This window comes from Arachis hypogaea, chromosome 5, assembly GCF_003086295.3.
Source record: "Arachis hypogaea cultivar Tifrunner chromosome 5, arahy.Tifrunner.gnm2.J5K5, whole genome shotgun sequence".
Lineage (NCBI taxonomy): Eukaryota > Viridiplantae > Streptophyta > Magnoliopsida > Fabales > Fabaceae > Arachis > Arachis hypogaea.
In genome coordinates, this window is record NC_092040.1 from 113,237,068 (window position 1) to 113,264,059 (window position 26,992).

At 33.2% G+C, this 26,992-nt stretch overlaps 5 protein-coding genes and 1 pseudogene across 14 annotated transcripts; 4 read left to right on the forward strand and 2 right to left on the reverse strand.

Moving 5' to 3' along the window:
• The first annotated feature begins 43 nt into the window (after positions 1–43).
• On the forward strand, positions 44–5,237 carry LOC112802875 (uncharacterized; annotated as a pseudogene).
• A 675-nt stretch (positions 5,238–5,912) lies between these two features.
• On the reverse strand, positions 5,913–7,486 carry LOC112802877 (large ribosomal subunit protein eL36x). The gene is made up of 4 exons (XM_025846257.2): positions 7,369–7,486; positions 7,105–7,210; positions 6,245–6,444; positions 5,913–6,140 (listed from the first exon to the last, which is right to left on the reverse strand). Exons 2-4 carry the CDS (start codon positions 7,204–7,206, stop codon positions 6,110–6,112), a joined length of 333 nt encoding a protein of 110 aa, XP_025702042.1. The 5' UTR covers positions 7,207–7,210; positions 7,369–7,486; the 3' UTR covers positions 5,913–6,109.
• Positions 7,487–8,458: 972 nt separating this feature from the next.
• Positions 8,459–11,735, forward strand: LOC112802879 (uncharacterized). 4 transcript variants are annotated; one of them, XM_072236386.1, is made up of 7 exons: positions 8,531–8,669; positions 8,777–8,919; positions 9,281–10,141; positions 10,402–10,460; positions 10,668–10,796; positions 10,923–11,058; positions 11,268–11,735. In XM_072236386.1, the coding sequence occupies exons 3-7, from the start codon at positions 9,437–9,439 to the stop codon at positions 11,604–11,606; spliced, it is 1,368 nt and encodes a 455-aa protein (XP_072092487.1). In that variant the 5' UTR covers positions 8,531–8,669; positions 8,777–8,919; positions 9,281–9,436; the 3' UTR covers positions 11,607–11,735. The 4 variants fall into 4 exon arrangements, with proteins under 4 accessions (XP_025702047.1, XP_025702046.1, XP_072092487.1 ...); XM_025846262.3 differs by having other exon boundaries at positions 8,459–8,919; XM_025846261.3 differs by having other exon boundaries at positions 8,530–8,669; positions 8,777–10,141.
• A 72-nt stretch (positions 11,736–11,807) lies between these two features.
• On the reverse strand, positions 11,808–15,363 carry LOC112802878 (serine/threonine-protein phosphatase 7 long form homolog). The gene is made up of 4 exons (XM_025846258.3): positions 15,061–15,363; positions 13,175–13,875; positions 12,997–13,087; positions 11,808–12,811 (listed from the first exon to the last, which is right to left on the reverse strand). The coding sequence occupies exons 1-4, from the start codon at positions 15,121–15,123 to the stop codon at positions 12,173–12,175; spliced, it is 1,494 nt and encodes a 497-aa protein (XP_025702043.1). The 5' UTR covers positions 15,124–15,363; the 3' UTR covers positions 11,808–12,172.
• Positions 15,364–16,234: 871 nt separating this feature from the next.
• Positions 16,235–19,403, forward strand: LOC112802880 (probable prolyl 4-hydroxylase 12). 4 transcript variants are annotated; one of them, XM_072236387.1, is made up of 7 exons: positions 16,235–17,010; positions 17,123–17,271; positions 17,592–17,649; positions 17,780–17,854; positions 18,289–18,346; positions 18,446–18,618; positions 18,871–19,403. In XM_072236387.1, the coding sequence occupies exons 2-7, from the start codon at positions 17,255–17,257 to the stop codon at positions 19,222–19,224; spliced, it is 735 nt and encodes a 244-aa protein (XP_072092488.1). In that variant the 5' UTR covers positions 16,235–17,010; positions 17,123–17,254; the 3' UTR covers positions 19,225–19,403. The 4 variants fall into 4 exon arrangements, with proteins under 4 accessions (XP_072092488.1, XP_025702049.1, XP_025702050.1 ...); XM_025846264.3 differs by having other exon boundaries at positions 16,712–17,010; positions 17,123–17,266; XM_025846265.3 differs by having other exon boundaries at positions 16,735–17,010; positions 17,120–17,271.
• A 539-nt stretch (positions 19,404–19,942) lies between these two features.
• On the forward strand, positions 19,943–25,167 carry LOC112802881 (kinesin-like protein KIN-10C). 4 transcript variants are annotated; one of them, XM_025846267.3, is made up of 18 exons: positions 19,943–20,350; positions 20,726–20,882; positions 21,013–21,213; positions 21,318–21,507; positions 21,649–21,854; positions 21,965–22,209; positions 22,299–22,344; positions 22,795–22,899; positions 22,991–23,047; positions 23,163–23,219; positions 23,459–23,531; positions 23,620–23,697; positions 23,809–24,095; positions 24,181–24,227; positions 24,412–24,433; positions 24,522–24,590; positions 24,682–24,720; positions 24,820–25,167. In XM_025846267.3, the coding sequence occupies exons 1-18, from the start codon at positions 20,160–20,162 to the stop codon at positions 24,862–24,864; spliced, it is 2,115 nt and encodes a 704-aa protein (XP_025702052.1). In that variant the 5' UTR covers positions 19,943–20,159; the 3' UTR covers positions 24,865–25,167. The 4 variants fall into 4 exon arrangements, 2 of the variants coding, with proteins under 2 accessions (XP_025702052.1, XP_025702051.1); XM_025846266.3 differs by having other exon boundaries at positions 19,948–20,350; positions 23,620–23,703; XR_011881586.1 differs by lacking the exon at positions 24,412–24,433 and having other exon boundaries at positions 24,181–24,231; positions 24,508–24,590.
• The last annotated feature ends 1,825 nt before the right edge of the window (positions 25,168–26,992 follow it).

The window sequence follows — 26,992 nt, forward strand, 5'->3', positions numbered from 1 at the left end:
CCTTCCCCTCTTTAATACCAACGAATTCTGCTACTTCTTCTACTAACTACCCTTTAAATTATACCATTCTATTATATTCTCTCTTTCTCTCTCTTCAATCACGGTTTTTTCGTTTGATGATGGCTATGGTGACTGCAACGAGCTCTTCTCCGAGCTCACTCCAGCTTCGATTGGCCTTCAATGCCGCCAATTGCAGGAGATTCCCCTTCACTCTTCGTTTCCGAACCCTCAATTTCAACCCTCGTCTTCGCCTTTTCTGTGTCGCCGAGACTGGAAATGGTTCTGACAAGGCCTCGTGGACCGGCTCCGACCCCAAAGGCGACGGCTTTTCCGGTTGGTCCGACTCTGATGCCGCGGACCAGCCCGATAAGAAGGAATCATTTGGAGGTGAGTACAAAAATGCTTTCAAAATGAATTAAGCAGTGTTAATTTAACTTAATTGTTTATCTCTAGCTAGATTAGTTCGTTGTAGTGAAATCTGGATATTGGTGATTTAGACAGAACAAAAGAAATAACTTGGAGTAGCTCAATTGTGTGTATAATCTTCTTCTATCATAGCAAGTTATTTGTTATTACAATTATGGTAGTTATTTGCTGAGGAAAGTTTGATCTTTGATGCATGGAGGACCTTTGATTCGGGGCTGGTATTGATTTCGGTTGGTTTATTCGATTCGATTGCATGATGTTAGGCCTTAACAAATATGGTTGGGAATCTAAAAATCTGAGAATTGAGATACAGGATGTCAGGATTGGAGTTGGTGAAAAACTATTCTATTGTACTTGTTGGTGTTATCAATGCCACACTACTTACTAACACTTTTGAAGTAGCTTGCTTTCAGGAGTTGTGGGAGTGGGAGTGGCTGGGGTCCTTCTTCTTACAGGGCTTACCTTCGCTGCATTATCTCTTAACAAACGAGTCGGTTCAAGTAAGTAATTGTTTATTTTCTATCTTGTGTGGTAACAATGAAGTTGTGTTAGGTGTAAATAGGATTTTTCTGCATTTGAGTGAAGTTACTTGATGGAATGTGTGTGGCTGGATACAGGACCAGAGCAACAAATGAAGCCCCTCACTGCACACCAGGAGACACTTTTATCTTCAGATGACCGTAATTCCGAACAAGTTAATGCTAGCATCAAGGTGGAACAGGGAAACGGTAACACAGAAGGTCAGGTTGATATATCTAGGGATTACCCATCTCTCGAGTCTGATAATACTCTCAATGACTATAGTACTGTTGATGATTTGGATATAGGATCGCAATTGGTAGAGAATACTAGAAACACCTCCGATGGTATTGATGCTGATGATGCCACTAAGCCTATATCTGTTCTAGAAGATTTAGAGCAAGAGTCATCTTATGATGACAAGCTAGATATTCCCACTGAAAATGCAACACCACTTAACTTTTCTGAATCTGAAAGTACTTTTGCTGCTATTAATACTTATGAATCTATAGATAGCAAACCTGTTGTAGATTCAGCTGAAACCATTATTGAAGTTAAGGAGAACCAATTCAATGTTGAACCAGGAAACACACTTGATGATGATGCTAAGTGGCTTCATCTTAATACTGAGCAGCAGGATGAAATAACCAACCCAAGTGGCAGTAGAGGTTCTTCTATTTCGAATAAATCTGTTGCTGATAATGAGACTGAAACTGTAAGTGTTACAGTCAATCCTGAGTCAAATAGCATTGTTTCAGTTCCTGAGTTTTCTCCTCGTGATGATCAAGAGAATGCTCTATCAACTTCAGCAAAAGAAAACATCGATCTGAAAAAAACACAAGACTCAGCTGATGGAAATAAGTCATCCTTGGAAGAGAAGGGCATTCCTGGAAATGATGTGCGTAGAAATGATAACGATGAAGTCCGTGCTAGATCCCTTTTCTCTGCTCCAGGTATTCCTGCTCCAACAGTGGTTTCTGCAGCTTCACAAATGCTTCCAGGAAAGGTTTTGGTTCCTGCAGCTGTTGATCAGGTTCAGGGGCAAGCACTAGCTGCATTGCAAGTTTTAAAGGTAGTTATTTGTTAAAACTCACTTTCTGCAAGGTGACTTAAGTATTTTCTGCCTTCAATTCTATTTTCTTTATTTAGAACTTTTGGTCATTGCTTATTTTGAAAGTTATTCAAAATAATTACGCACACTGATACATATATGGTCAAAACAACCATAGATTTTTTTATTTTATTGAATTTTATCAAGGCAGAGATAGAATTGCGTACAGAACTTAAGTGCAAAAGATACATAATTATCCAAAATCCCCAAATTTAGCACTAACTTACTGACCTAAGCTTGAGCTTTATTGGCTCTCTACAATGTGTCCTAAATCATACTCTTACTATTGAAGATTTGCTGGTACTGTCGAAGAAATTAGAAAACAACTGAAATTGAAGATTTCATTTAGCTTTACGCTTTCTTTCATTCAAGGGACAATAGGTCAAGCATTATGTTTGCAAAGAAGATTCATAGAGTTAAAGAACTACTGAAAGATACTCATGAAATCAGTTTGTTCATAAAATAACACCGATTGTTCCCCCAAAAATTATATCCCTGATTTAGTTTAGATATTTGGTGACTTCAGAAAGATATCTTTTGTTCATTTGAAAAATGTTACATCCTCAGGTTATTGAGCCTGATGTTCAACCTAGTCACTTATGCACACGTCGTGAATATGCTCGGTGGTTGGTGACTGCTAGCAGTGCTCTATCAAGGTAGTGGTTTATCTTCTCTTCGTCTTCATCTTCCTCTTCCTCATTATTTTTCTCACTTTCTTTCTCATAATAATAGTGAGATGTAAACAAAGCTAACTGTTCATCAGGCATGTAATATATGGCTTTCTATGTGCCTTTCTGGTTTTGTTAGGAATACAATTTCGAAAGTGTATCCTGCCATGTACATAGACAATGTTACTGAGCTTGCATTTGATGATATCACCCCTGAAGACCCTGATTTTTCTTCTATTCAAGGTTAGAATAGGACACTTTAATACATATATTTAACAACTCACCTATTTGTACAAGAGTATCATGTCTAAACAATATTGATGTCACAGGTTTGGCAGAAGCTGGACTTATTGAAAGCAAGCTTTCGAGACATGATATACAGTTGTCTGCAGATGAAGACGGTGGCCCATTTTACTTCTCTCCTGAAAGGTATGCATTTATGGCTACCTATCTGTCTTTGGTAATGCATTTCCATTCCAAAATCAGAGTTAATGCGATACTCCAAAATATATTTTTTCTTTTAAGACTTGCAATATTCATCTTATTTATTGCCCTCTGTCTGAATGTGGAATTTTCTATAGCATTGGATATAATGATGATCTCCCTTCTCTCCTACATTCATTTCTACAGCCCTTTATCACGCCAAGATCTTGTAAGTTGGAAAATGGCCCTGGAGAAGAGACAGCTTCCTGAAGCTGACAGAAAGGTTGCTTAACTTGTTATTTTGATATGCTCAACTATACTCTTGATTCAAGTTACATTGAACTGATCTGTTTGCGTTCATCAAACTGAATGATTGATGTGCAGACACTGTACAAACTTTCCGGGTTTATCGACACTGAAAAGATACACCCTAATGCTTGTCCTGCACTAGTAGCTGACCTCTCTGCTGGTGAACAGGGTATTATAGCTCTTGCATTTGGTATGTCGTATTTCAAATTAAATTTGATTTGATTTTGCCTACTTGTTACTCCTTTTCCCCCTCTTAGTTGTTTCTTATTTACTTTTGGTTTCCAATTTTCATTCGTTTTTCATTTTTGGGGGGTGGGGTGGGGGTACTCAAGGTTATACACGATTGTTTCAGCCAGAGAAACCAGTAACCAATGCCCAAGCGGCTGTTGCCCTTGCTACCGGAGATGCTTCTGACGTAGTCAGTGAAGAGCTTGCACGCATTGAAGCAGAGTCTATGGCTGAAAACGCTGTTGCTGCACATAGTGCTTTGGTAGCTCAGGTTGAGAGGGATATCAATGCAAATTTTGAGCAGGAGCTTTTAATAGAGAGGGAAAAGATCAACAATGTTGAAAAAATGGCCGAGGAGGCAAAACTAGAGTTGGAAAGGCTAAGAGCCGAGAGAGAAAACGAAAATATTGCTCTGCTGAAGGAACGTGCTGCTATTGAATCAGAAATGGAGGTCTTTTCAAGGTTAAGGCGCGAGGTTGAGGATCAATTACAAAGCCTTATGAATAACAAAGTTGAAATAGCTTATGAAAAAGAGAGGATCAACAAGCTTCGAGAGGAAGCTGAAGTCGAAAACAAAGAGATTGCCCGTTTACAGTATGAGCTAGAGGTTGAAAGAAAAGCCTTGTCCATGGCCAGGTAGATTCTTCAAATTTGGATAATCTTTTTCTGCCCGTCATAAATCCATTTTTCTAAGCTTATTACAAGTTGAATATTTGGTTTTAAATGTATGTAAATCTTGAACTCAGGGCTTGGGCAGAGGATGAGGCGAAACTGAGTTAGAGAACAAGCAAAAGCTTTAGAGGAGGCTAGAGACCGTTGGGAGAGGCATGGAATCAAAGTGGTGGTCGACAATGATCTTCGTGAGGAAGCATCTCCTGGAGTTACATGGCTCAACGCCGGAGAACAGTTCTCCGTTCAAGGAACAGTCAACAGGGCCGGTAGCTTATTGGACAAGCTCAAAAAAATGGCAGCAGATGTCAGAGGAAAATCTAGAGAAACAATTGATAAGATCATTAACGTGATTTCTATATTCATATCAAACTTGAGGGAATGGGCATGCAAAACTCGAAAACAGGCTGAAGAGTTAGGAGAAGCCACCATATCAAAGGCAGGTAAGTCCGCTCACGAGCTGCAGCAAGGTGCCGTCGAATTTGGATATGCTGTCAAAGAAGGTGCAAAGCGAGTTGCTGGTGATTGTAGAGAAGGAGTTGAGAAACTCACTCAAAAGTTCATCAAGACCTGACCCTTCCCTTCTTTGCATCTCCAAAGTTTTCCAAGCATAGAGTTACTTATTGGGCAAGGTTGTAGTTTTCTTTGGTTTTTCTTTTTCCAATGCTTCATCAGAGATGGTTTACCAGCTGCAGATAAAAATGCCTTCCAAAGATCACAACATATTCATGTGAATCCATGATTGTATAAGTGAGACTTGTAGGAATTTTAGTTGAGAAATAATGGGTTGCAACTCAACATGTTGCCTTCCGTGTTCAACATGTGCAGTTCATTCCACTTATATGTGAAAATAAAGGAGTTAAACCAAAGGCCAAATTTTGACATGCGCATTGTTTTTGTTTTTCACTTTGGTTAACAATTTCTTTGTACTTTTACTTCTCAGTCTCAGGAAACATAGAAAAACTACTTATTTTCTGTTTCTGTTATTTTTTAAAGTACTTCTAAATATAATCAATTGATTTTTGTACAAAATTAAATCCAAAAATAACCGTTAAATTGAATGAAATGCTTAATAGAAGATTATGTTGTCAACAAAATTATCAATGAAAATGGAATATTAACAATTTGGCAAACAATTTACCAATATATTCAAAATATTAACTACTTTAGTTATACTCAGGATTAATTCGTCCGACAAAATCAACCGTAGTACCAAAAAAGTTTTTGTTGTGGCAAATTTACACAACGAATAATTTTGCGAGGACTCCGATTTCTATTTAGTATTTAAGAGTTAAATTTTTGTTCTTTATATATACATAATTTTATCCCATCATCTTCTATGGGCACTTCTATTTCTTGACTAGAAAAATATACTACATAAATGATCTTAATATTTGCTCTGCGAAAATTATACCAAATTAAACGGGAAAATAAAAAAGGATCAACCAACTTGGAGACTAAAGTGTTACGTTTGCCTGCTATAAAAATATACATGCACTCGTGATTAGATATGGTAGGTGGGATCAATTTTACTAGGAACCTGTTCAAATGAGACAACGTTGGCTTGAAAAAGTTTTAATCTCATGTTAAGACTCAAAATAATCCAATGGTATTTTCCAAAAATCACATATCAAAACAGATCATATCTAAAAGTAAAAGATTACACTGATAAATTGAACCAAACAAAACTAAGATATAGCTTGTCCTTCAAAAACACTGATCCCCCCAGAACACTCGAATGAACCAAAGTAAACACTTACTTCTTCTTGTCACCGCCTCCACCAGCCCTGCACAAAATTAATAAGTAGCATAAGAAATCTACCTACATGAATTAATAACCAGATGACATTGCTAACAAATCAAAACAAACACAAAAGAATTAAGTGTGAACCTCATCTTTCTGAGGACATTGGACATCTCCTCTCTCTTCCTCTTGGCACGTTTATGGGTACCGAGCTTCCTCTTGGCAACCTTCAATGCCCTCTTATCCTTTCCAACCTTCAGCAACTCAGTTATACGCTTTTCATACGGCGCAAAACCAGCAACCTCGCGAATGAGATTCCTCACAAAGTGCACCCTCTTGCTTGTTTTCTGTTCAATACAACATGTCCCTTTAGAAACCACATTTAAGATAAGCTCAAGACATCAAAAACTATAACTATAGTATCATTTCTCGGGGTAATTTTATTCAACAGTGGTTGATCCCTTAAACAATTTCATCCTTCCCTATATTTTACATATCCATCATTCAGCACTATTTAAGACATTCAAGTACAGAGAATAGTATGCTTCAGAATTCCAACTATCACCAAACATTAACCCTATGCCATTCCAGATTGAACTAGTACGTGCAGCATAAATAACAATATAGTTCAACCATGAAGCAAACCTTTTTCAGCCAACTTTTTGAAATTGCTTTTTTACCCTAAACTCTAAATTTTAAACCCAAAACCACAAATTCTAAATCCTAAATATTCCAAAATAAAATGAGTTAAAAAATAATTTTACAATAAAGAAAAAAAGTTGGCTAATGTTGTTCTTATACTAATTCAAATCAACAGCATCAAGAATAATGCATTAACATAAACTCAGCTATATCTTACATCCGTTCAGCAAAATTCAAATATAAAACATAATATATGCACACAACAATAATCACTAGTATAATCGAACGTAATAAAGTAAAATTAAAATCTAATACATGTGGATGAATGCTAATTCCTTTAATAAAAAAAAAAAAAAAAAACTTACTCCTTTGCGATCTCTGGGGCGGGGAGGCAGCTCCTTCTTGGTGACGATATGCCCCTTGTTCATTCCAACGAAAAGACCCGTACTCGGTGCCTTCGGAGCCATTTTCCTGATCCAAACAAACAACAACAACAAGAAACGCTCAATTTAGAAAACACACGGAACCATTTTCACCAATGATGAAATCAGAATCAAAGAGTAGACTTTGTTATGATCGAATCAAACATTGTATTGATTGAAAGTGAGAGAAGAAGAGTAAAAGATTACCTGACTAGGGTTATGCTAGTGGTAGAAAGAACTAGGGTTTTTGGAGTAATACTGCTTCGCCTTTTAAAGCAGCTACAAACAGAAAGAAGCTACTCCACCTGATTCGTATCGGGTCGGGTCACGGTACGCTCTGCGTTTTTTTTGGGTTTTTGGGTCTGAGGTATAGGCCCAATTAATTTTTTTACTTTTTTAACGGTTTGGGCTCTTATTTTCATCACCTGTTAGGATATACTTATTCTATCCTTACCAAAAAAATGATATACTTATTTTACATTTTTTATTAAACATATGAAAATAAAAGAGTAAATGGTCAAATTAGTTTCTGAAGAATCACTCGTTCTCTAAATTAGTTCTTGAAAGATTTTTTTAATCAAATTCGTCCTTTAAAGATTTTAAATTAGTCATGTTAGTCCTTCCATCACTTTATTTGTTGATGATATCAAAATTTGTTAATGTAAAACATTAAGTGATACTCCAACACATACCTAGGAGTCTTAATTGACTATTAACATAATAAGTTTATGAAATTAGATCAAATCAAAATCTAATTGTGGAGGAGAACTTGAGGCATTGAAATCTTTAAATTTGGGATTGATTTGATCTAATTTCATAAACTTATTATGTTAATAGTCAATTAAGACTTCTAGGAGTGTGTTGGAGTGTCACTTTAATGTTTTACATTAGTAAATTTTGACACTATTAACAAATAAAGTAACGGAAGGACTAACATGATTTTAAGACGAATTTGATTAAAAAAAATTTTAGGGACCAATTTGGAAAACGAGTGATTTTTCGGGGACTAATTTGGCAATTTACTCGAAAATAAAATATCATATTTAAATCATAATATAATGGTTATATGGTTGATGAATGGAAATATAAGTTTATAATTTGTACAAATTATGTTCATATTATTTGCTAATGAAATAAATCAAAAAGAGCTCAATTTTTGTGAATAAAATTTGATCGACTTGACAATTTGGCTCACTTTCACACCTAATAACAACCAAATATTTAGTCAACTTCAGATAAAAAATATAATATCGAACAAAAATATTTATAAATACAAAAAGTCATTCATCAAATATTTGTATACGGAAGTACAATTCATATAAAATTCATTATTAAATTAAGAAAAGTAGAACTACTCTAGCAGTATTTAAAAACATGGGAGAAAGAGAAACAATTAACAAAAGAAGAAGAAAAACATGGGAGAAATGGTCCCAACCCACATCACTTGCATCATTGGTTTGGTTGCATGAGTGGCTATTGGCTCTGCTTTTGGATTTTCCTTCAAAAATGTACTATAACTCGAAAACCATTTTTCATTCTTTTATTTTTTGAATTTTTTTATATAGAAGACCAAAACAATTTTGTTCTCTTTCATCAATTCCTTTGAACTTTGAAGCTTCTCCGAGGTGGTGTGTTCAAACAATGATGATGCAACCTATGAAACTGTCAAAGTTTCTGTATTTCAAAGAAAGTTCTTTTTTGAAGTTCCAGGCTTCTCTAATAACTGGTCAACGACTCAACGTTCAGATTTGGTGAAGGGTATCTCATCTTTTCCCATTTTCTTCATTTCTAGTTGCTCTTGTTGAGTCTTCGTTTCTTCATCATTTGCCACGTTTGAGTTTCGGTTTTCCTAAGAAAACAGCCCTTCATAGAAATTTCAGCTAAGTTTACTAAATTCTCCTTGTTCTGTTCTATTGTTTCTATTTGTATCTGTTGTTAATAAAGAACTTATCACAAGTTGTTTATTACCTCTATTTTTTGTCACTGAATTGTATAATTGAAAGTTGGAACCATCAAACCAACTTACCTATCTCTCCATAATTGAAAAAAGCTTTTAGTTTCTGCATCTGCTGCTATACAAGATTATGGTTTCTGATCATTATTAGTTCCACAATTTTAGTTTATAGTTCAGCTTGGGAGATCAAGGAGGAAATTAAAGTTTATAGTTAAGCTTCCAATTTTGGTGTTCATGATTGTTTCTGTATAAGAAAATCATTGCCTAAAGGAGATTTGTGCAAAACTTACATGCTAGTGTTTGGCCTACTTAGCATGAACAATGTCAATCCTGTGTGGCCTTCCTCTTCTTGAGTGTGTGTATTGTCTCGCTTGTGCTCGCTGGGCTTGGAAAAGATGTCTTCACAATGCAGGCCATGACAGTGAGAATTGGGGCTTTGCCAATGCCGAAGAGTTCGAGCCGGTGCCTCGCCTTTGTAGATACATCCTAGCTGTGTATGAAGATGATCTTAGACACCCCCTTTGGGCACCTCCTGGTGGTTATGGAATCAACCCAGATTGGCTAATACACAAGAAAACATACGAAGATACTTGCGGACGCGCTCCACCCTATATATTGTATATTGATCATGATCATGCTGATATAGTTCTTGCCATCAGGGGCCTAAACTTGGCAAAAGAGAGTGACTATGCAGTTCTTTTGGATAATAGATTGGGGAAGAGGAATTTTGATGGAGGGTATGTTCACAATGGGCTATTGAAAGCTGCTGGATGGATTTTGGACACAGAATGCAAGGTTCTGAGGGAGTTGGTGGAAACATATCCAGATTACAGACTTACTTTTGCTGGACATTCACTTGGATCAGGAGTTGCAGCTATGTTGACCATGGTGGTGGTGCAGAATCGCGATAAGCTTGGAGATATTGACAGGAAGAGAGTCAGGTGCTACGCCATCGCACCGGCTAGGTGTATGTCGCTAAATTTGGCGGTGCGATATGCAGATGTCATCAACTCTGTTGTGTTGCAGGCAAGTATCAGAATCTCAAATGTTTTACTTGCTTGGTTGCAGCATCTATGTAAGTTCTTCATGAATTCCCTTGCAAAATCTTGAGGCATTTTATCTTTAAGTTTTCTTGTTGTCAATATTTGTTTAAGTAAATTTAGGTAATGTCCTTATCTTGTTCAATAACTATTATGCCTATACTTAAAACTATTAAACTAAGGCTAATCACAAGCTTAGCATGCTAACTTAAATTTGATGTTAAATGCTCTTTATACACTGATTAGGATGACTTCTTACCAAGGACAGCCACCCCATTAGAAGATATATTCAAATCTGTTTTCTGGTATGTCATAAGGACCTCTATAACAAAATCTCTCGTGTATAACAAAATCTCTCGTGTATTTTATATTCTGACATGTATTCTATACGAGTGACTGAGATAATAGTTCAGTTTGCAACAATAGCGTAGTTAAATTGAATACTCGTAGACGAAAATGATTCATTAATTACAGAAAATCATAGTTACAAAGATATTTTCTATGGCTGGCAGTTTGCCATGCCTATTGTGTTTGAGGTGCATGAGAGATACATGCATATCTGAGGAGAAGCTGCTCAAAGATCCAAGGAGACTCTATGCACCTGGTCGCCTTTATCACATTGTTGAGAGAAAGCCTTTTAGGTATGTTTAAAGAACCTTATGCTAAATTCTAACTATCTTTTTGAAACTCCACTCCAACCATCTTTTCATGGTAAAATATGTTAACCTGATTGTAATAAGAAAGATGTTTAACAACCTTGTTTGCAGAATGGGAAGGTTTCCCCCGGTTGTAAGGACGGCGGTGCCTGTCGACGGAAGATTCGAGCATATAATCCTTTCATGTAACGCCACGTCTGATCATGCCATAATTTGGATAGAGAAAGAAGCACAAAAGGCTCTAGATGTAAGTCTACCAACCTTTGTAAACTGTTTTATGCAATATGCGGAACAGAAAGATTTTTTAACCCCTAAATTCTGATATAAACTCAGCTGCAGTTAACTTCATTTAACGACTCTGAACTATCAATTTCGCACGAAATTAACTGCACTTGAGTTTTCACCTTCTAAATATCTCCCTTGAATCAAGTTCCTTGTGTTTTCTATGTACTGCAGTTAATAATAGAGAAAGACCATGATGCCATGGAAATCCCTGAGAAACAAAAGATGGTGCGTCAAGAAACATTGACTAGGCACAAAGAAGAACACAGAGCAGCACTACAGAGGGCTAAGACATTAGATGTTCCTCATGCTTATACGCCACCATCAGAATATGGCACTTTTGATGATGAGAAAGAAGAAGAAGAAAAGAGCTCAAGAAGAAGATTAAAGGGTGGTTCTTCTTCTTTTGGTTCAACTCCTAATAAAACCAATAATGCTAGTGAAAGCTGGGATGAGTTAATTGAACGCCTTTTTGATAAGGATGAGCATGGCCACATGGTGCTGAAGAAATAATGGTAAATTTTATGTATCATTCTAATTGAAAGCCAAATTAGTTCATTCTTTTGTGATTTTTCCCTCTTTATGTATAATTTTAGCTGAAAGATGGAACTAGAAATGAAGGTTGATGAATTTATTTTGAAATATTTGAGCATGAACAATTCTAACAAGAAGAAATCAACCAAGTAAAAATATTCAATACTAACAACAACAAAATCAACTCTAATTCCAAACTATATCATCAACCCTTGCTCAATCATAATGTCCAGCTACAATAACAACAATTTCAATAAACTCTAATAATATCCAATGCTAACAAGAACAAGAAATCAACCAATATCCAATATTAACAACAACAAAATCAACTCTAATCCAAACTGCACCATCAACCTTACTCTGAGCAATTACAAGAAATCATCCCAAATAATATACAGTACTAAGTAGAGTAAAACTTTAGAGTAAAGACAACTAGATTACCTGTCGCACCGAGCCTAGACTCATCATCATCACCAATATCATCCTCACTCATCATCATCACCAATATCATCCTCATTGTTACCGGCTACATCCACCAAGTAATCCTATACAACATCATCATCATCATCATCCTCGTGCTCCTGAATTGGTAGTGCAACAACGTTAAGGTCGTAATGAGGTATGTTCCCACTAGTGCCTGTGTTGTGGTGATAATCAATCCCTCGATCTTGATCACATCTACCAGAATCAAAAGACATTGTCCCCCTAGAGCGGCTAGAAGTGGTAGGACATTGAAGTCTCGAACCTAAGGACATTTGACTCGGAACCACTCGTAGTGGCAGTGGCTGATCCAAACGAAAGGACAGCTGCAAGTGATTGCCATATGTTGCATTGTACCAACTCATGTAAACCTCGGATGCCTGACAGGTCTTGACAGGATCTCCACCAAGGATGTGAGAATATCGGTTAGTCCAAATCGTTATCCACTCAGAATGTGCGACGGCCCAGTTCAAATTTTTTGGACCGGTCAAGACATTGCCATGTGCATTACCAAGGCTCTTTGGTTGACCTGGAATGTCCTGTTGTAAACCGAACTGTCTCTTGACTCTGTCAGCGGGATGCCACTCAATGCACTCAAACGATATGAGTGGCGTCGTTGCATTCCATATCACCTCATGCTGACGGATGTCATCTGGAACTAAATGGGGCGCAATACGATCATGACTGTAGACGTCCCACACAAACTGCATGAATAAGATTCAAAAAAGTTGAAGACAACTATTAAAGTCCTGAATCAATTTAGTAAAAATATGACTCAACAACTATTAAAATAACTTGTGAATAACTATTGGTTTTTGATAGATTAATACATCAATTTACAAATAAAAAATCTATCTAAATCAATTTAGACAATTTTCTAAATACGTACCCTGTCTGGTTGAATCAAATCCAATAACTTCCTCACGTGATTGGTTGTCCAATGTCTGTATTGAGATGAGGGAAATTCCCAATCATTCCACCTGACAAATTTTTGCTTTCTATTAATAAAATCCAATAAAAATAATCTATTAATATATATTAGTATCATATTTACTATGTAATATTACCGTTGAGCAAGCGGAAAACGTGGCTCAATGGGAATCGGTGCAAGGAATGGCATCCGTTCCCAAGCCCATACATGCAAGAGTGTCAGGGGACCATCCATATCCTTACAATCATAACGTGATGCCCGACACAATGATCTGTATAAGTGGGCTAGGCATGCCGCTCCCCAACTGTAAGTCTTGATCTCCGAAACATTTCGAAGCAAGGGTAAAAATTTCCAATGCACCCCAGCTCCAGACTTGTCACAAAATAACGTCGTACCAAATAGGGCCATAATGTGACACTTGACATATCTTTCTCTAGAAAGTTGATCATTCAACTGTAAGCGACGTTTAAGACTGCGAAGCCACGTCAACTTAATAAAACTTCCTCTATGATCCCTTACTCCAGGTGCAACTCCAAAATGCCACATGCATTCACTCTCTAGACCTCTGCTACTACTGTCTGTTGGTCCTGTAACTGGTAGACCATTTGTTGGGAGACCAAGAATCATTGCAACATCTTCTAAGGTAATAGTGCACTCACCAATTGGTAGATGAAATGTGTGAGTCTCAGGCCGCCACCTTTCGACCAGTGCTGAGTGACTTTGTATTCTTCCAATGCGAGAGATGTGGTAAAACCCGGTCTCTCTTAAAAGCTCTTCAACGCTGGCATCAAAGGTATCTGGTGGGTTTAAGTGCCGACACTCCAATATTCGTGAACCCTACAAAAAAAATTATTAGCACAACTAATCACAAATTTCACAATAACATAATAAAGTCTAATATTGATCAATTTAACTATGATAACATAATGATTGGTTTTCCACAGTATCTTCCATAATCATAATGTAAGTTATGACAACCTGATAATAATTTAATACATATGAATTTAATATCCTAATATTTTGATAATGCATCCATCCCTTGTGATGAATACTATTTTTTTACATAGTAAATAAAAATTAAATTAAACTACTCTAAGATCTTGCTGAAATAACAAAATTGATCTAAAAAATTACTAACTTTCCTTAACATCTCATCCTAATTAATGAAATTGATCTAAAAAAAATTACTCATCATTCCACATAATAGCTTACTATAATTAATAAAATAATCTGAAAAGTTACTAATTTCCCTTAAGGTCTTATTATAACTAACAAAATTAACATAAAAAATTACTAATCTTCATTAAAATATTAATATAATTAATAAAACAATCTGAAAAACTAATAATTACCTAAACATCTTATTATAAATATATTATTAATAAAATTAACATAAAAAATTACTAACTTTTATTAACATCTTACTGTAATTAATAAAATTAACCTAAATAAATCTCTAATTTTTGTATTATATTATTATAATTAATAAAATTATTTTGAAAACTTACTAATTTCACATAATATCTTACCATAATTAACAAAATTACTAGCCAAAAGATTTATTATACTAATCAAAAGAATAGTTATCAGCATTTTGCTCCTAAAAAATAATTAAAAATAAATTTTCCTAACAAATACTTGACTTCATTGTTTTTCCTAAAATATTTGATATTATCCTTCGTATACCAAAAATTGTTATCTGGGAGTATTACCACTGCATACTACTTTTATTCATAAAAATAAAAGAAAATTAAAAATATTCTTAATCAGTATCAGAAATAAAAACTACTTTTCAGATTTCACTAAACACAACATACAATATTAACAACAGAAAAAATCTATTCAACAAAAAATAAAACCTGTTGTGAATCTAGTTACTTTCTCCTCTTAATAATTTAAAACTCGTTTAGACTAAACACTTCACACACTGTACTATAACACTATTATATTATCAACCTAAAAAATTTCTCTTCAACATTATAAAAAAATATTATTACTAATAAAAGAAATAAAAAAACTTACATATGTAGGATGAGCAAGATATTCAATAATATGATCTTCGGAACAAGTAATATCTCTAACCATCTTCCTCCTCTTCTTCTTCTTCTTCTCTCCTTCACCGTTTTTCTTGTTCTCTGAATTCTCTAACTCTCTGAAGTAGTTGTTTGAAATGAAAAGGGAGTGAAGTGAGCTACTTTAAAGCAGTGAGGAGAGTCACGGGCGCACTGCCACTCCTGCATGCTTTACACGTGTCGGGTCAACAAGGAAATCGCCATTCCCGATTTCCCATGGCAGCTACATATGTGAAATACCGAAATTACTCATATATAAGTGTATTTCACAGAAACCTAAAAAGAAAAAATTCAAAACTAATTTGCGTAATTTTATTCGCAAAAGCATTTCTACAAATTATTTTTTAGATAAAGGATAATTTTTGTCAGTAATATTATAATTTTTTTAAAATATCTTTAATATTTGATTTTATTTAATTTTATTTTTAATATTTTTATTTATATTAAAATTATTTTTAAATGTTAATTTTATCTAAAATATTGAGAATAAAATTAAAAATATTTAGGATAGTTTTGAGATAAATAAAATTTGTTAAGAATCGAAAACGTTAGAGATAAAATTAAATAAAATTAAATATTAAAAATATTTTTAAAAAAATTATAAATTTTAAAAATAAAAGATATATTTTATTCTTATTCTTTATATTAAAATGAGAATGATAATTTTTAAAAAAAAATAAATCTTAATTTTTTTTATGAAAGATAGTTTTTAACTAATTAAAAATATAAAAATATTTTTATTTTTTAAAATAAAAAATATTTAAATTTTTTGTTTAAAATATATAAAAACAAATAAATCTATTAAAAAGAATTAAATGTCTATTTTTTAAAAAATAAAAAATAAATTTTATTTTTATTTTTTATTTTTTATATTAAAATGAGAATGATAGTTTTTTAAAAAAAATAAATTTTGACTTTTTTTATGAAAGGCAGTCTTTGACTAATTAAAAATATAAAGATATTTTTATTTTTTAAAATAAAAAATATTTAAATTTTTTGTTTAAAATATATAAAAACAAATAAATTTATTAAAAAAAGTTAAATGTCACATTTTCTAAAAATAAAAAATATTTTATATTTTTAATTAATTAAAAATTTATTTATTTTTAAAATAAAAAGTCGAGATCATATTTATCTTTTTTTTATTTTTTAAAATCATAAACAATAAAAATGTTAATCTTAGACGTAGATTAAAAAATATAAAGATCAGACCATCCAATTTTTAAAGAACAGAATAATCATCCGATACCAAGGATAACTATCCGGATATCAAGGATAATAAACATCTCAATAAAAAATTAAACTGATTTTAAGGTTTACCAAGGATCGAACTCTTGACCTTTCAAATTTAGAACTCTAATACCATATCTGAAACCACTCATCCCAAAAGTATAACCTGACAGAACAATGTAACACTAATAGTCATATCTCTAATGCTTCTTAAACTTCCATTGTACACATTGTACGCTTAGACCATTGGCTCCCTATACTTTCTCATAAAATTTGGATCATCCTATTTATGAACTAAAAAAAATATATTAAAAAAATCGAATCCTCCAATTTAATATTAAAATATTTTAAAATTCTATTACAAAGCAATCGGACTAACCGATTACAAATATCCGTACCACAAGAAAAACACCACCATCATCAATATCTCTGGATTGCACACGATCTTCCTCCATTGTAAAAAAATTTAGCCACGGATTTCATGATAAAATTTAATTTAGTAATTTATTACCATTTACCAGAGACCAATGTATAGCTCCATAAAGTGAACTCTCGTTTTGCATTATCACTGTTTTTCTTTCTTTCTATGTTGATCTCCAATGGCCTCTGCTTCGCTTCTTCTCACTCTCTCCACGCTTTCGCTGCTTCTTTCACCCTCTTTTTCCGACAGGTAAATTTACAAGTTCGCCCTCACTTTTTCCCCAATTCTCTAGTTTGGTTGAATTAGGGTCTAAAGTCTAAACTCAATTATTATTGTTGGTGCTGTGAATTTTTATTAGCAGCAGGAAAGAACTAAGGGAGAAGGAGGGGTTGCTGTTGTTGAAGAAGGAAAATGCATCATCACATTATATGTTAGGGTTAGGCCACTCAGTTAATCCAAACGGCATTGATCCAACACGTGTTGTCCAGATCTCATGGCAACCAAGGTCAGGTACTTTCTACTCTCTACAACTTTTTCTCCACTTGAAGCATTGTCATTTTTTCATGCCTTAGGTATTCAGTTAATCTCTTTGTTTTTTTCCTTTTTTGTTATTATTTTAAATGCATTTGAATGATCTATTATGTTATAGTTTAATTTCTATGCAGTATGCACTATATCCAATTGGGCGCTGGTATGTAGATTAAAGTGGTTTCTTTTGTCTAATGACAGCTCTTGATTGAATGCTAATGCATAGAAACTAAACTCATTTTATTATGTGCTCTAATTCGTTTGATTATTAAACTTTGATGATATTGTATCTGTGACTACAGAGTTTTTCTATATAGAGAGTTCTTGTCTGCCAAGGAGTGTGACTACCTTATTTCTTTGGTATGGTTCTTTTTTTCTTATTTTTTGCTTCTTATTGTCATTCAGTCATGTTGCCTCCTAATACTTGGGTCAGTTGTTGATTCTTTCCTTTTCTTTTTTCCTTTTTCTTTTTTAAATTTTGGGTACTAAGGCGTATGATCTGAACGAAAAATCCTTTGATGCGGCCAATGGGAGACTTGCATCGGAAACTTCGTTGGATATCGAAGTGAGTCTTTTAAGTTTTTCCATACCTAGTTGCATGGCTTAGGCACTGGCAAATTATTAGGTTATACTGTGATGACTAGTTTTAGCTTCAACTGTGTTTTTCTTCCTTCAATTTTGGTTCATTTTCATGTTCTCGATTATTGCATGGTGAAATTTTGTATTTTTGTTTGTTTGTCTATGTCTACCTTAAATTAAGCCAAATCAATGAGGTGTTTCTTTATATTCATGTATACTTCTAAGGACTCATTGCATGCAGTTCTTCGATTGTGATCCTTAATGTTCATACGGAACTTGAAAACCGAGAGAAATTGTATATGCATGAGATTGCTGCAGCCAATGTATACCTGCTTGTTGTTTTAACCTTGCTGCTTGACCACATTTAGCTCATTACCAACCTTGTGGACATTATTATGATGATATTCTAAATTGATTTAGGATGATATTGTTGCAAAGATTGAAGAAAGAATTTCGCTTTGGACTTTCCTTCCTAAAGGTATCCAATTGTTATGTTCAGGCCTGTATTTGTCTGCCTGTGTTCTGCATTACACACTCTAATATAACGGTTGTCTCGTTTGTTAATCATTTTTACTAGAGAACAGCAAGCCTTTGCAGGTCAAGCATTATGAGCTTGAACAGGATGGCCAGAACTTAGATTATTTTACGAACAAGACCAAATTGGAATCAAATGGACCTCTAATGGCAACCGTTATTTTATATCTCTCAAATTCTACACAAGGGGGTCAAATTCTCTTTCCCGAATCAGAGGTGAGTGAGGCCACTCCAGAGATTTTCCTTCCAATGTGCTTATTTGTTTTTTGGAGACCAACTTTGATACACTGCCATTGTAAACTGTTATATACTGTCTTCGCTGTGTGTGATTTTTTCAATACCTTCAGTGTGGTTACATAACATAACTGGATGAATGTAACATTGTTAGCGTATCAAAATTAAATGCTCGATATCTTGCCTGGTATTGGACCTGTGTTTACCATTTAATCATGTTGAATATACTCTCAGCCGAAGAGTAGCGGCATGTCGGATTGTGGAGAAAGTAACAAGTTTCTCCAGCCAGTAAAAGGGAATGCAGTTCTGTTCTTCTCCCTCCACCTAAGTGCAACTCATGACAAGAGGAGTATACATTCTAGATGCCCTATCCTTAAGGGGGATATGTGGTCTGCAATTAAATACTTATATGCAAAACCAATTGGTGAGAGTAAGGTCCCAACCGTATCAGATGGTGGTGATTGTATTGATGAGGATGACAATTGCGCTGCTTGGGCGGCCATGGGAGAATGTCAACGAAATCCTGTGTTCATGATTGGTTCCCAAGATTATTATGGTACATGTAGGAAAAGTTGTCATTTATGTTGATTTTACTCACTGCGCTAATACAAACTTATTCCATTATGTTGGAACTATGAATTCCTTTGTAAAAATGATAGTGGTAGGCATTCCACATCTTATGGTGCTCAATATTGTCTTAGAATCGGTACTATAATGTTTTGGACATCTTCAATTTAATGTACGGTTCATGAAAACTTATATGCAAATTTGGCACCAAACTCAAAGGCACAAGATAATTTGCCATAATAAAAACCAAAAAACTTAGGACTACCTAACAAAAACCTAGCTTTTTGTTACCAAAATAAAAAAGAAATTGGAGAATAAAACCAAAAGTTACGTATTTTATTTTAATTATATTTTTTTTAGTCTAAATTTTTATATATTTTTATAAAATTTTATTTTTTAATCATCACTTCTTTTTCTTTCATTTTACATACTTTCTCTCATCCGTTTCTCTTTCTAATTGGAGGTGTATAACTAGAAGCAAAATTAATTAGTAAATTGATTTTTAAGCATCTTAATTACAAAATGCAGAAAAGAATTGGTTACCTTTTATAAGATTCTAAGACATGTATAATATTCTCAGTCTTTTGTTCTAAATTAATGCTCGGTTATAACTTTTCAAATAAATTAAATTAAATTAAAATATATAATTAATATTATTCAATATTTTAAATAAATACTTATTTAGTGACATGGCATTTATTTTAGCGCCCTATTATCATCTGTGGTTAGTGCAAAGCGTATGAAGGAAGTGTCCCAAACAAAAATAAAATATAAACGTCGTCGATTGGAGCGCGAGAGAATGATTTTAAAATCTCGCACGATAACGGCTACTTCCAAATTCTGCTGCTTCCTTTCTCTCTTATTCTTGTCATCTCACTTCTCACTTCTCACTTTCTCTCCCATCAAAATCAACGCTAACAGGTAACACAGTTCGCATCTCAATTTCGCATTTTCAAATGGCTTCAACGCACCACGACAACGCAGGAACTACTCCCGCCCGCAAGGTTCGGGTTGTGGCCAAACTCCGAGGCATTTTGCGTCAGGAGCCTGATTCCGAGCCTAAGCTCAATTCATGGATCTCGGTGAATAAGCCACAAGGGGAGAATTTTGAGAGCGTTACTTTATCCTTTGGAGAACAATCTTCTAGGTATGCATATGCCTCATTTTTTTTCCGAAGTAGTTGCAGTTTCAGCTTTGTGCAATTGACGTGAAATAATTCAAAATTCTGAGGGTGCGATTTTGCATTGTGTGAAGTTATGTCATAATTGGAGATTTTAACAAGTCGTAGCAGCTGTAGTAAATCTCATGAGTCCGTCATTTTAGTTTGAGAAGACAAAAATGATGATTAAGTTAGGGTGTATTATCGTGAATTGTACAAATGAAATTCAGCTCCTTTTCGGTCTATAATTGTTGATGAATTTGATTTAATTTTCGTATAGGCTCCATTTGACATGGAGCTTTAGGGCTTCATTGATGAATTTCAAGTTTTCATGACACTTTGATGATTTCATCTGTTGTGCAGTCGGTATTGGATGCATTATTGCTATGAGGAACATGAGGAGAATGAGTTGATATATTCAAGAGAGGTTAAACCTCTTGTTTCAGCAGTGTTTGAAGGTCATAATAGCACCGTTATTGCGTGTGGAGCTAGAGGCAGTGGCAAGACCCACCTAATTCAGGTTTGACTCAGTTGGTCATGCTAGAGTCTTTCTTTGTGCTTTTCTTTGTGTGTTTGGGAAAAATTTTGATTGTTAGTTTTTGTAGTAGAATCATGTGCGTAGTAGGCTAATAATTTCTGTGTTTTTCAAGGGTTCTGCTGAGAAACCGGGTCTGGCAATGCTTGCAATTGCTGAGTTCACCTCCTTGGCTGAGAAAAATGGGAAGTCGATATCCATTTCTTTCTATGAAGTTGATCACCAGGATCATGCTGTTGATTTATTAAATCCAGGACACCCACCAATTTTGGTTTATGAAGATCGTGGTAGAATTCAGTTTAAAGGACTAAGTCAAGTAAAGTCTATTCTACTTGCCATCTTCTAATCTAGAAAAATGAATTTTCCAACATGAAAAATTGACATCTAATAAAAGGCTATGCTGTGTTTTTTTTATTGCAGATTCCTGTGAAATCCGTTGCCGAATTTCAGAATTTCTACTTTGCTGCATGTTCTGCGCAAAAGACTATTACAAGAAAGGGCTTTGAACATGCTCGTAGAAGTCACATGGGATTAATTGTGAATGTCTTTTCTCAAAATGCAAGTGTAGAAAATGGTCTTGTGAGCAAAATGAGTTTCGTTGATTTGGCAGGTGTTAAAAATGAACCATGATTTAATCTTTTTCACATATATATATATATATATATATATATATATATATATATATATATATATATATTATCAATGTGATATATTAAAAATACTACTAACAGTTCTGTACTTTTATCATCAGGTTATGAAGATGCTAGAAAGAAAAGCAGTGACACCATTTGCCTTGCTGAGACTAACAAAATTAACAAGTCCATTTATGCCTTAATGAATGTTTCTCATGCTTTGAGCACCAATGAAAGCCGAGTTCCCTATCGAGAAAGCAAACTTACACGCATGTTGCAAGATTCCTTGAGGGGGACTGGCAGAATTTTGATAGTTGCCTGTTTGGTAATCATGACTTTGCTTTTTAGATATTTGTTTTCTTATTCTTCAAATTATTTGTATCATTATTATAATTCTGATTTTGATCCTTTTTCTTTTCTGTACTGTGAACTTAGAACCCATCATTTTGTCAAGATACTATTTACATGGTAAGCTTAGCATCACGATCATGTCAATCAATTCAACGAACATTCTTAGATTCAACAAAGAAAATTTCAAGTTCAGCAAGCCAGATTAAGACTTATCAGAAGAGGCAGATAACCAAGAGTGTTTTGAAATCCGCTAAGAAAATACCTGCCTCTGTATCATGTCACTCGGAAAAGAAGGTTGTTGCTGCACCGAAGTCTGCAATCAAAGCAAGGTGCATATTGATTTTTTTTCCATATTTTATTAGGCTATTGTTTCCATTTTGTGGATATTAACTTCTTTTTGTTTCAAATTTAATTGAAGGAAATTATTTGATGAAGCAAGCAATTCTGCTGCTAGAGCTAAAAAGGTACTGGTTTCTTTTCTTTTCTTTTTTATTTTTTCCCCAATATACTTATATGTACTATCCTTTTCAACTATATTAATTACAATTCTTTACATTTGCCTCGCCTTAAAGGAGGGCTTTGCAAGAAAATGTATACTCCAATTGGACCATTACTAGTCTAGCTAATTTTGTACCAGAAATTTTACCAAGTGCATTCAACAAAGTCCTTTTCAGCTATAGGCTTAACCTTTAAACTTCACTACTGGAAGAGATGAAGGTTTTAAGAATTTAGCTTCACAATAATGATAAATTGGATATATATGGAGTTAAGTTGTTATTAATGGATAATTTATTTTGTGGAGGAATCGAGTTTTGTAACAATAAATTATGATATTTGACTTGCAAAGACAAAATTTGTAGAATTTAGAACTACAGAGTGAGGTGTAATATTAACGGATAATTTACTTTGGGCAGGAAATTTCCATGGTACAAAATTCATCTGAGACTCTATTGGTAAACCAGGACAATTCACTAGACATTACTGAAAATCATGTTGAATCCAACACTAGAGTGGTAAAGGTAACATAGTTTACCTTCTATCTTATCGATCAAAACCTTGGCACAACTATGTTCTCATTGTTGATAACAGCTTGGATATTGTTTTATGCAGGATAATTCACTGCCAGATGCTAGTAAGAATGTGAAAGGCAATCTGATGGTGGAAAATGTAATTATCTGATCTCATATAATTGATTTAAATTTGAGCAAGACGTTGAAAACATTTACATAGTTGATACTTGACATTTTTTCATATAGAATACTTATAAGCATACTCAATGCAGGGTGATTCATCTTTGAATACTAGCAGTGAAGTGGAAATCTACCCTATAGAGGAAAAGGTAATTTTATTAATGTTACTAATCCTTCATCTTATTATCAGTTTCTCCCCTCAATTTGGCCTCCATAAAACCTATCAAAACATTCAGAAAATGGTTCATACCAGAAATTTTTTTTGGATTATTTTCAGTAAGGCTCTCCCTTGTCAATGTCTGTAAGAATGGAAAGTATTGCAACCTAGGCGATGTTATTATTTAAGTATAAAAGACATGAAACTGATGTTGTTAATGTGCTTATGTAGGGAATTTCTCTCAATGGAGAGGATCATCAAGATGCGAGTAATTTCTATGAGGCGGTGGAATTAGTTCACGAAGGTAGAGGTTTACACAAATGAGATTGTTTGCCTTATCATGTTTGTATATGATGAAATATCAAAATGGCTTCTTTTTATTGCCATAACAGACCTTAACATGAACAAGGAGAACAACAGTTTAATGATAATTGAACAAGGACAACAAGCATTGGCAATGGTTCAAGAAGGTAGATGTGAGCAAATAAGTTTTGAAGCAAAGTTGTTAGACTAATCATATTATGATGAATGCCAATTTGTGTTTATTTTTATTTATTTATTTATTTATTTTGCCATCACAGGTCAAAACATAAACAAAGAGAACAACAGTTCAATGGCATATGAAGATGGTTCTACACCAATCAGTTCTCAATTGCGTGATCTTTCTAACCGTTTTAAATGGCTCTATTCGTCAACACCATGGCAGATATCAGAAAAGGAATGCATTTCGCTTGATAGCACTTCTGTAGATATCATGGAACCCAAAACTCCTGTAGTTGAACAAACTACGAGCCTTAATGATAGACGGGATATAATGAATCCCAAAAGTCCATGGGAAACATTTAGTGTGCATGGTTCTGGCATGAAGGTCTGTTCTATTTATAGTATTGCCAAATGACTATGTTAAAATGTGTACCTTCAGGTTATTAACTCGTAGTTTCTCTTAATTGCAGAATTCTCTTGTTGAAGAATATCTAAGATTTTTAAACTCAGCTAACAAGTAAGTCACATTGCCAATTATTATGAACAGAAAGCGCATAGTCGTTCCCAATGTATTTAATGATTATGTGATTATCATAAGTGTTAAAACCTTTGAATAGCTCTATGTATAATTCATAGCTCCTTTGAGATAATTAGCTTACTTTATTTGCTTTTCTTCACTATGTTTTCCTAAATACTTTCAGGGAAGAATTAAAGAAATTGAAGGTTAGGAATGCTCCACCTTTCATTGCTTTGATAATTTTTTTCCCTTTTTATTTTATACCTTATGGAACTGGTAGAACTTTTGTTACAGGGAATCGGAGAGAAGAGGGCAACCTACATACTTGAGCTTCGCGAAGAATCTCCCGAGCCTTTCAAAAGTGTAAGTTCTTAGTAAAATTCTTCCTGAGTTGATAGTTTCTTACTAGTGAGATATATTAATAACCGACTCCAAACCAAATTTTTGCCAACAGCTTGATGATTTAAGGGATATTGGACTTTCAGCAAAGCAGGTATCCATTCTTCTGTTACAGTTTGTCATTTTCATTTTTACTATGAACAAAATTTCAATATCTCATGGCATATAACCTAAGCTTATAATGTTTATACAGATCAAGGGAATTATGAAAAAAGAAGTTGGAGAGCTTTTCAACTAGCTGGAAAGTGAATAGCTGAATTCATATTTTACTGCAAAATATGTTTGTCTGTGCAGTACTGCAGTAACCTTGTACTACATTTGTATCCAGAGAAAATTATATGAATGGCAACCTGAAGTTGCTCTATGTAATGTTGTAACCTTGACTTTTGTGGGCATTGGTAATTGCGTTTGATCGTTTCATTGCTATATGAAATTCTGATGTTGGAGACAAAACAATAGTATGTTTTAAGAGGAAATCTAGGTAAATGTGTTTTCTCTTCATTTAATCATAAATCACAAGTTAATAATATTCGTTTGATGATCTTCTGCTCAAGTTATCAACATTTTTCCTCTGTTCTTACCTCTTGTCGATCCATTAACAAAATCCTTTTGTCGCATTCAATAACAAGAATTCTCAAAATGACAAATTTGCTTATAGAAGGCATATAATTTTAGCAATAGATGAGATCTTCATAAGTGAAACATCTTATATTATAAATTATAAATTAGCTAAAGAATATTGATGAATAGTAAATACAGAATCCCAATTGTTTATTGACATTATATACATCCTCTAATTTTTTTTCGGATACTATTAATAAAAATAATACTTGTATATATAAAAATCAGCTATTAAATTAATCATCATGTATTATATTATTTTTATTTTTATATATTTTAAATATATTTTTTGTATTTTTAACATTTATTCTTTATGAGTAATTAATTTAATTGTTGATTTTTAATCTACACCTAGTGTTTTTCAATAAATGTATCAAATATTTGGCTAACTCAACTGTTTTCTTAACTAGTATTCTTAGTATAATTGTTTTTACAGCAACAAAACATCATGTCAGTCAACATTTTTAAAAAAATTGTCAATGCAATGAAAGAGTTTTCTAAGCTAAAGGCGTTCCTTTTCTACCATCTATCTATTATATTATATAGAAATTGAGTTTTTGTATTTAATAATAGAACTAATGTGATATTTTTTTAGAGTATTTTTTAATTTATTTTTTTAATTTATTGGATACAATTTATTATAATAAATTAATTATATCAATTAATTAATTTAATTAAATATTTAAATATTACACAATTTATTATATTTTATATCAATCAATTAAAAGTAAGAAAGTATTTTTCTATTTATTTTTTAATTTATTAAATTCAATAAATTATTTTTTAATTTATTTTTTTAATTCAATAAATCAAATCAAATTAATTATACTAATTATTTGTATCAATTAATTGATTTGATTAATTCTTAAAAATATTTTTATTTAATTTTTTATTTAAATATATTAATTATTACTAATCAATTATTTAATTTTATTAAGATAAATATCAAATTCTATTCCTAATATAAAATACAAAATTTTATTCTTTTTATTTTTATTTTATCACTATAAAAGATCATATATACTAAAAAAGAATCTCATTTTTTTATCAATTATTCTTTCATTGAGTAGTTTTTACAGTCATTTTTTCTTCCTACGAGACACCGTCACAAGAACGCAACTATCATGAACACAAGCTATCGACCCTCCAACTCCCATTAACTGAGTGCTAATTACTTGAAGTTATATATGACATGTTAGTCATGAAGTATTCATGGTCTATGGTGTTATTATATATGCATGAAAAAAAAGTTTTATGTTTGAACTTGTTCAAGTCATTTACTTGTTTATGTGTGTATTGTAGTGTGAAATTACTTTTAATTTATGTTGTGCAATAGTATTATGGTCTAATTTGAGCTTTTACTTTAAAATTGTATTATAATTTTATCTCGTCGTTTTCTCTCGAATATCAAGTTGACGTATTTTTATTTATTATTATTGAAGCTGATGTGATAAGAAATTTAAAAACAAAACTCTCACACTCAATTCATTTTATTATAGTCTATCTCTTCTATTTCTTTTATTTTCTTCTTATTTATTTAAGCTTTTTTTATTTTTTATTATGAATTTTTTTATTTTTATCTTTTATACATTAATTTATTATAACTCTTTACAAGTCATATGTTAAGTCTTTTTAATGTTAAAATTATATTCTTAATATGCTTAATTTTATTGATTTATTAATCATATAAAACCAACTTTAATTGTTACCAATCTTAATATCCAATAATAAAAATATTATCAATT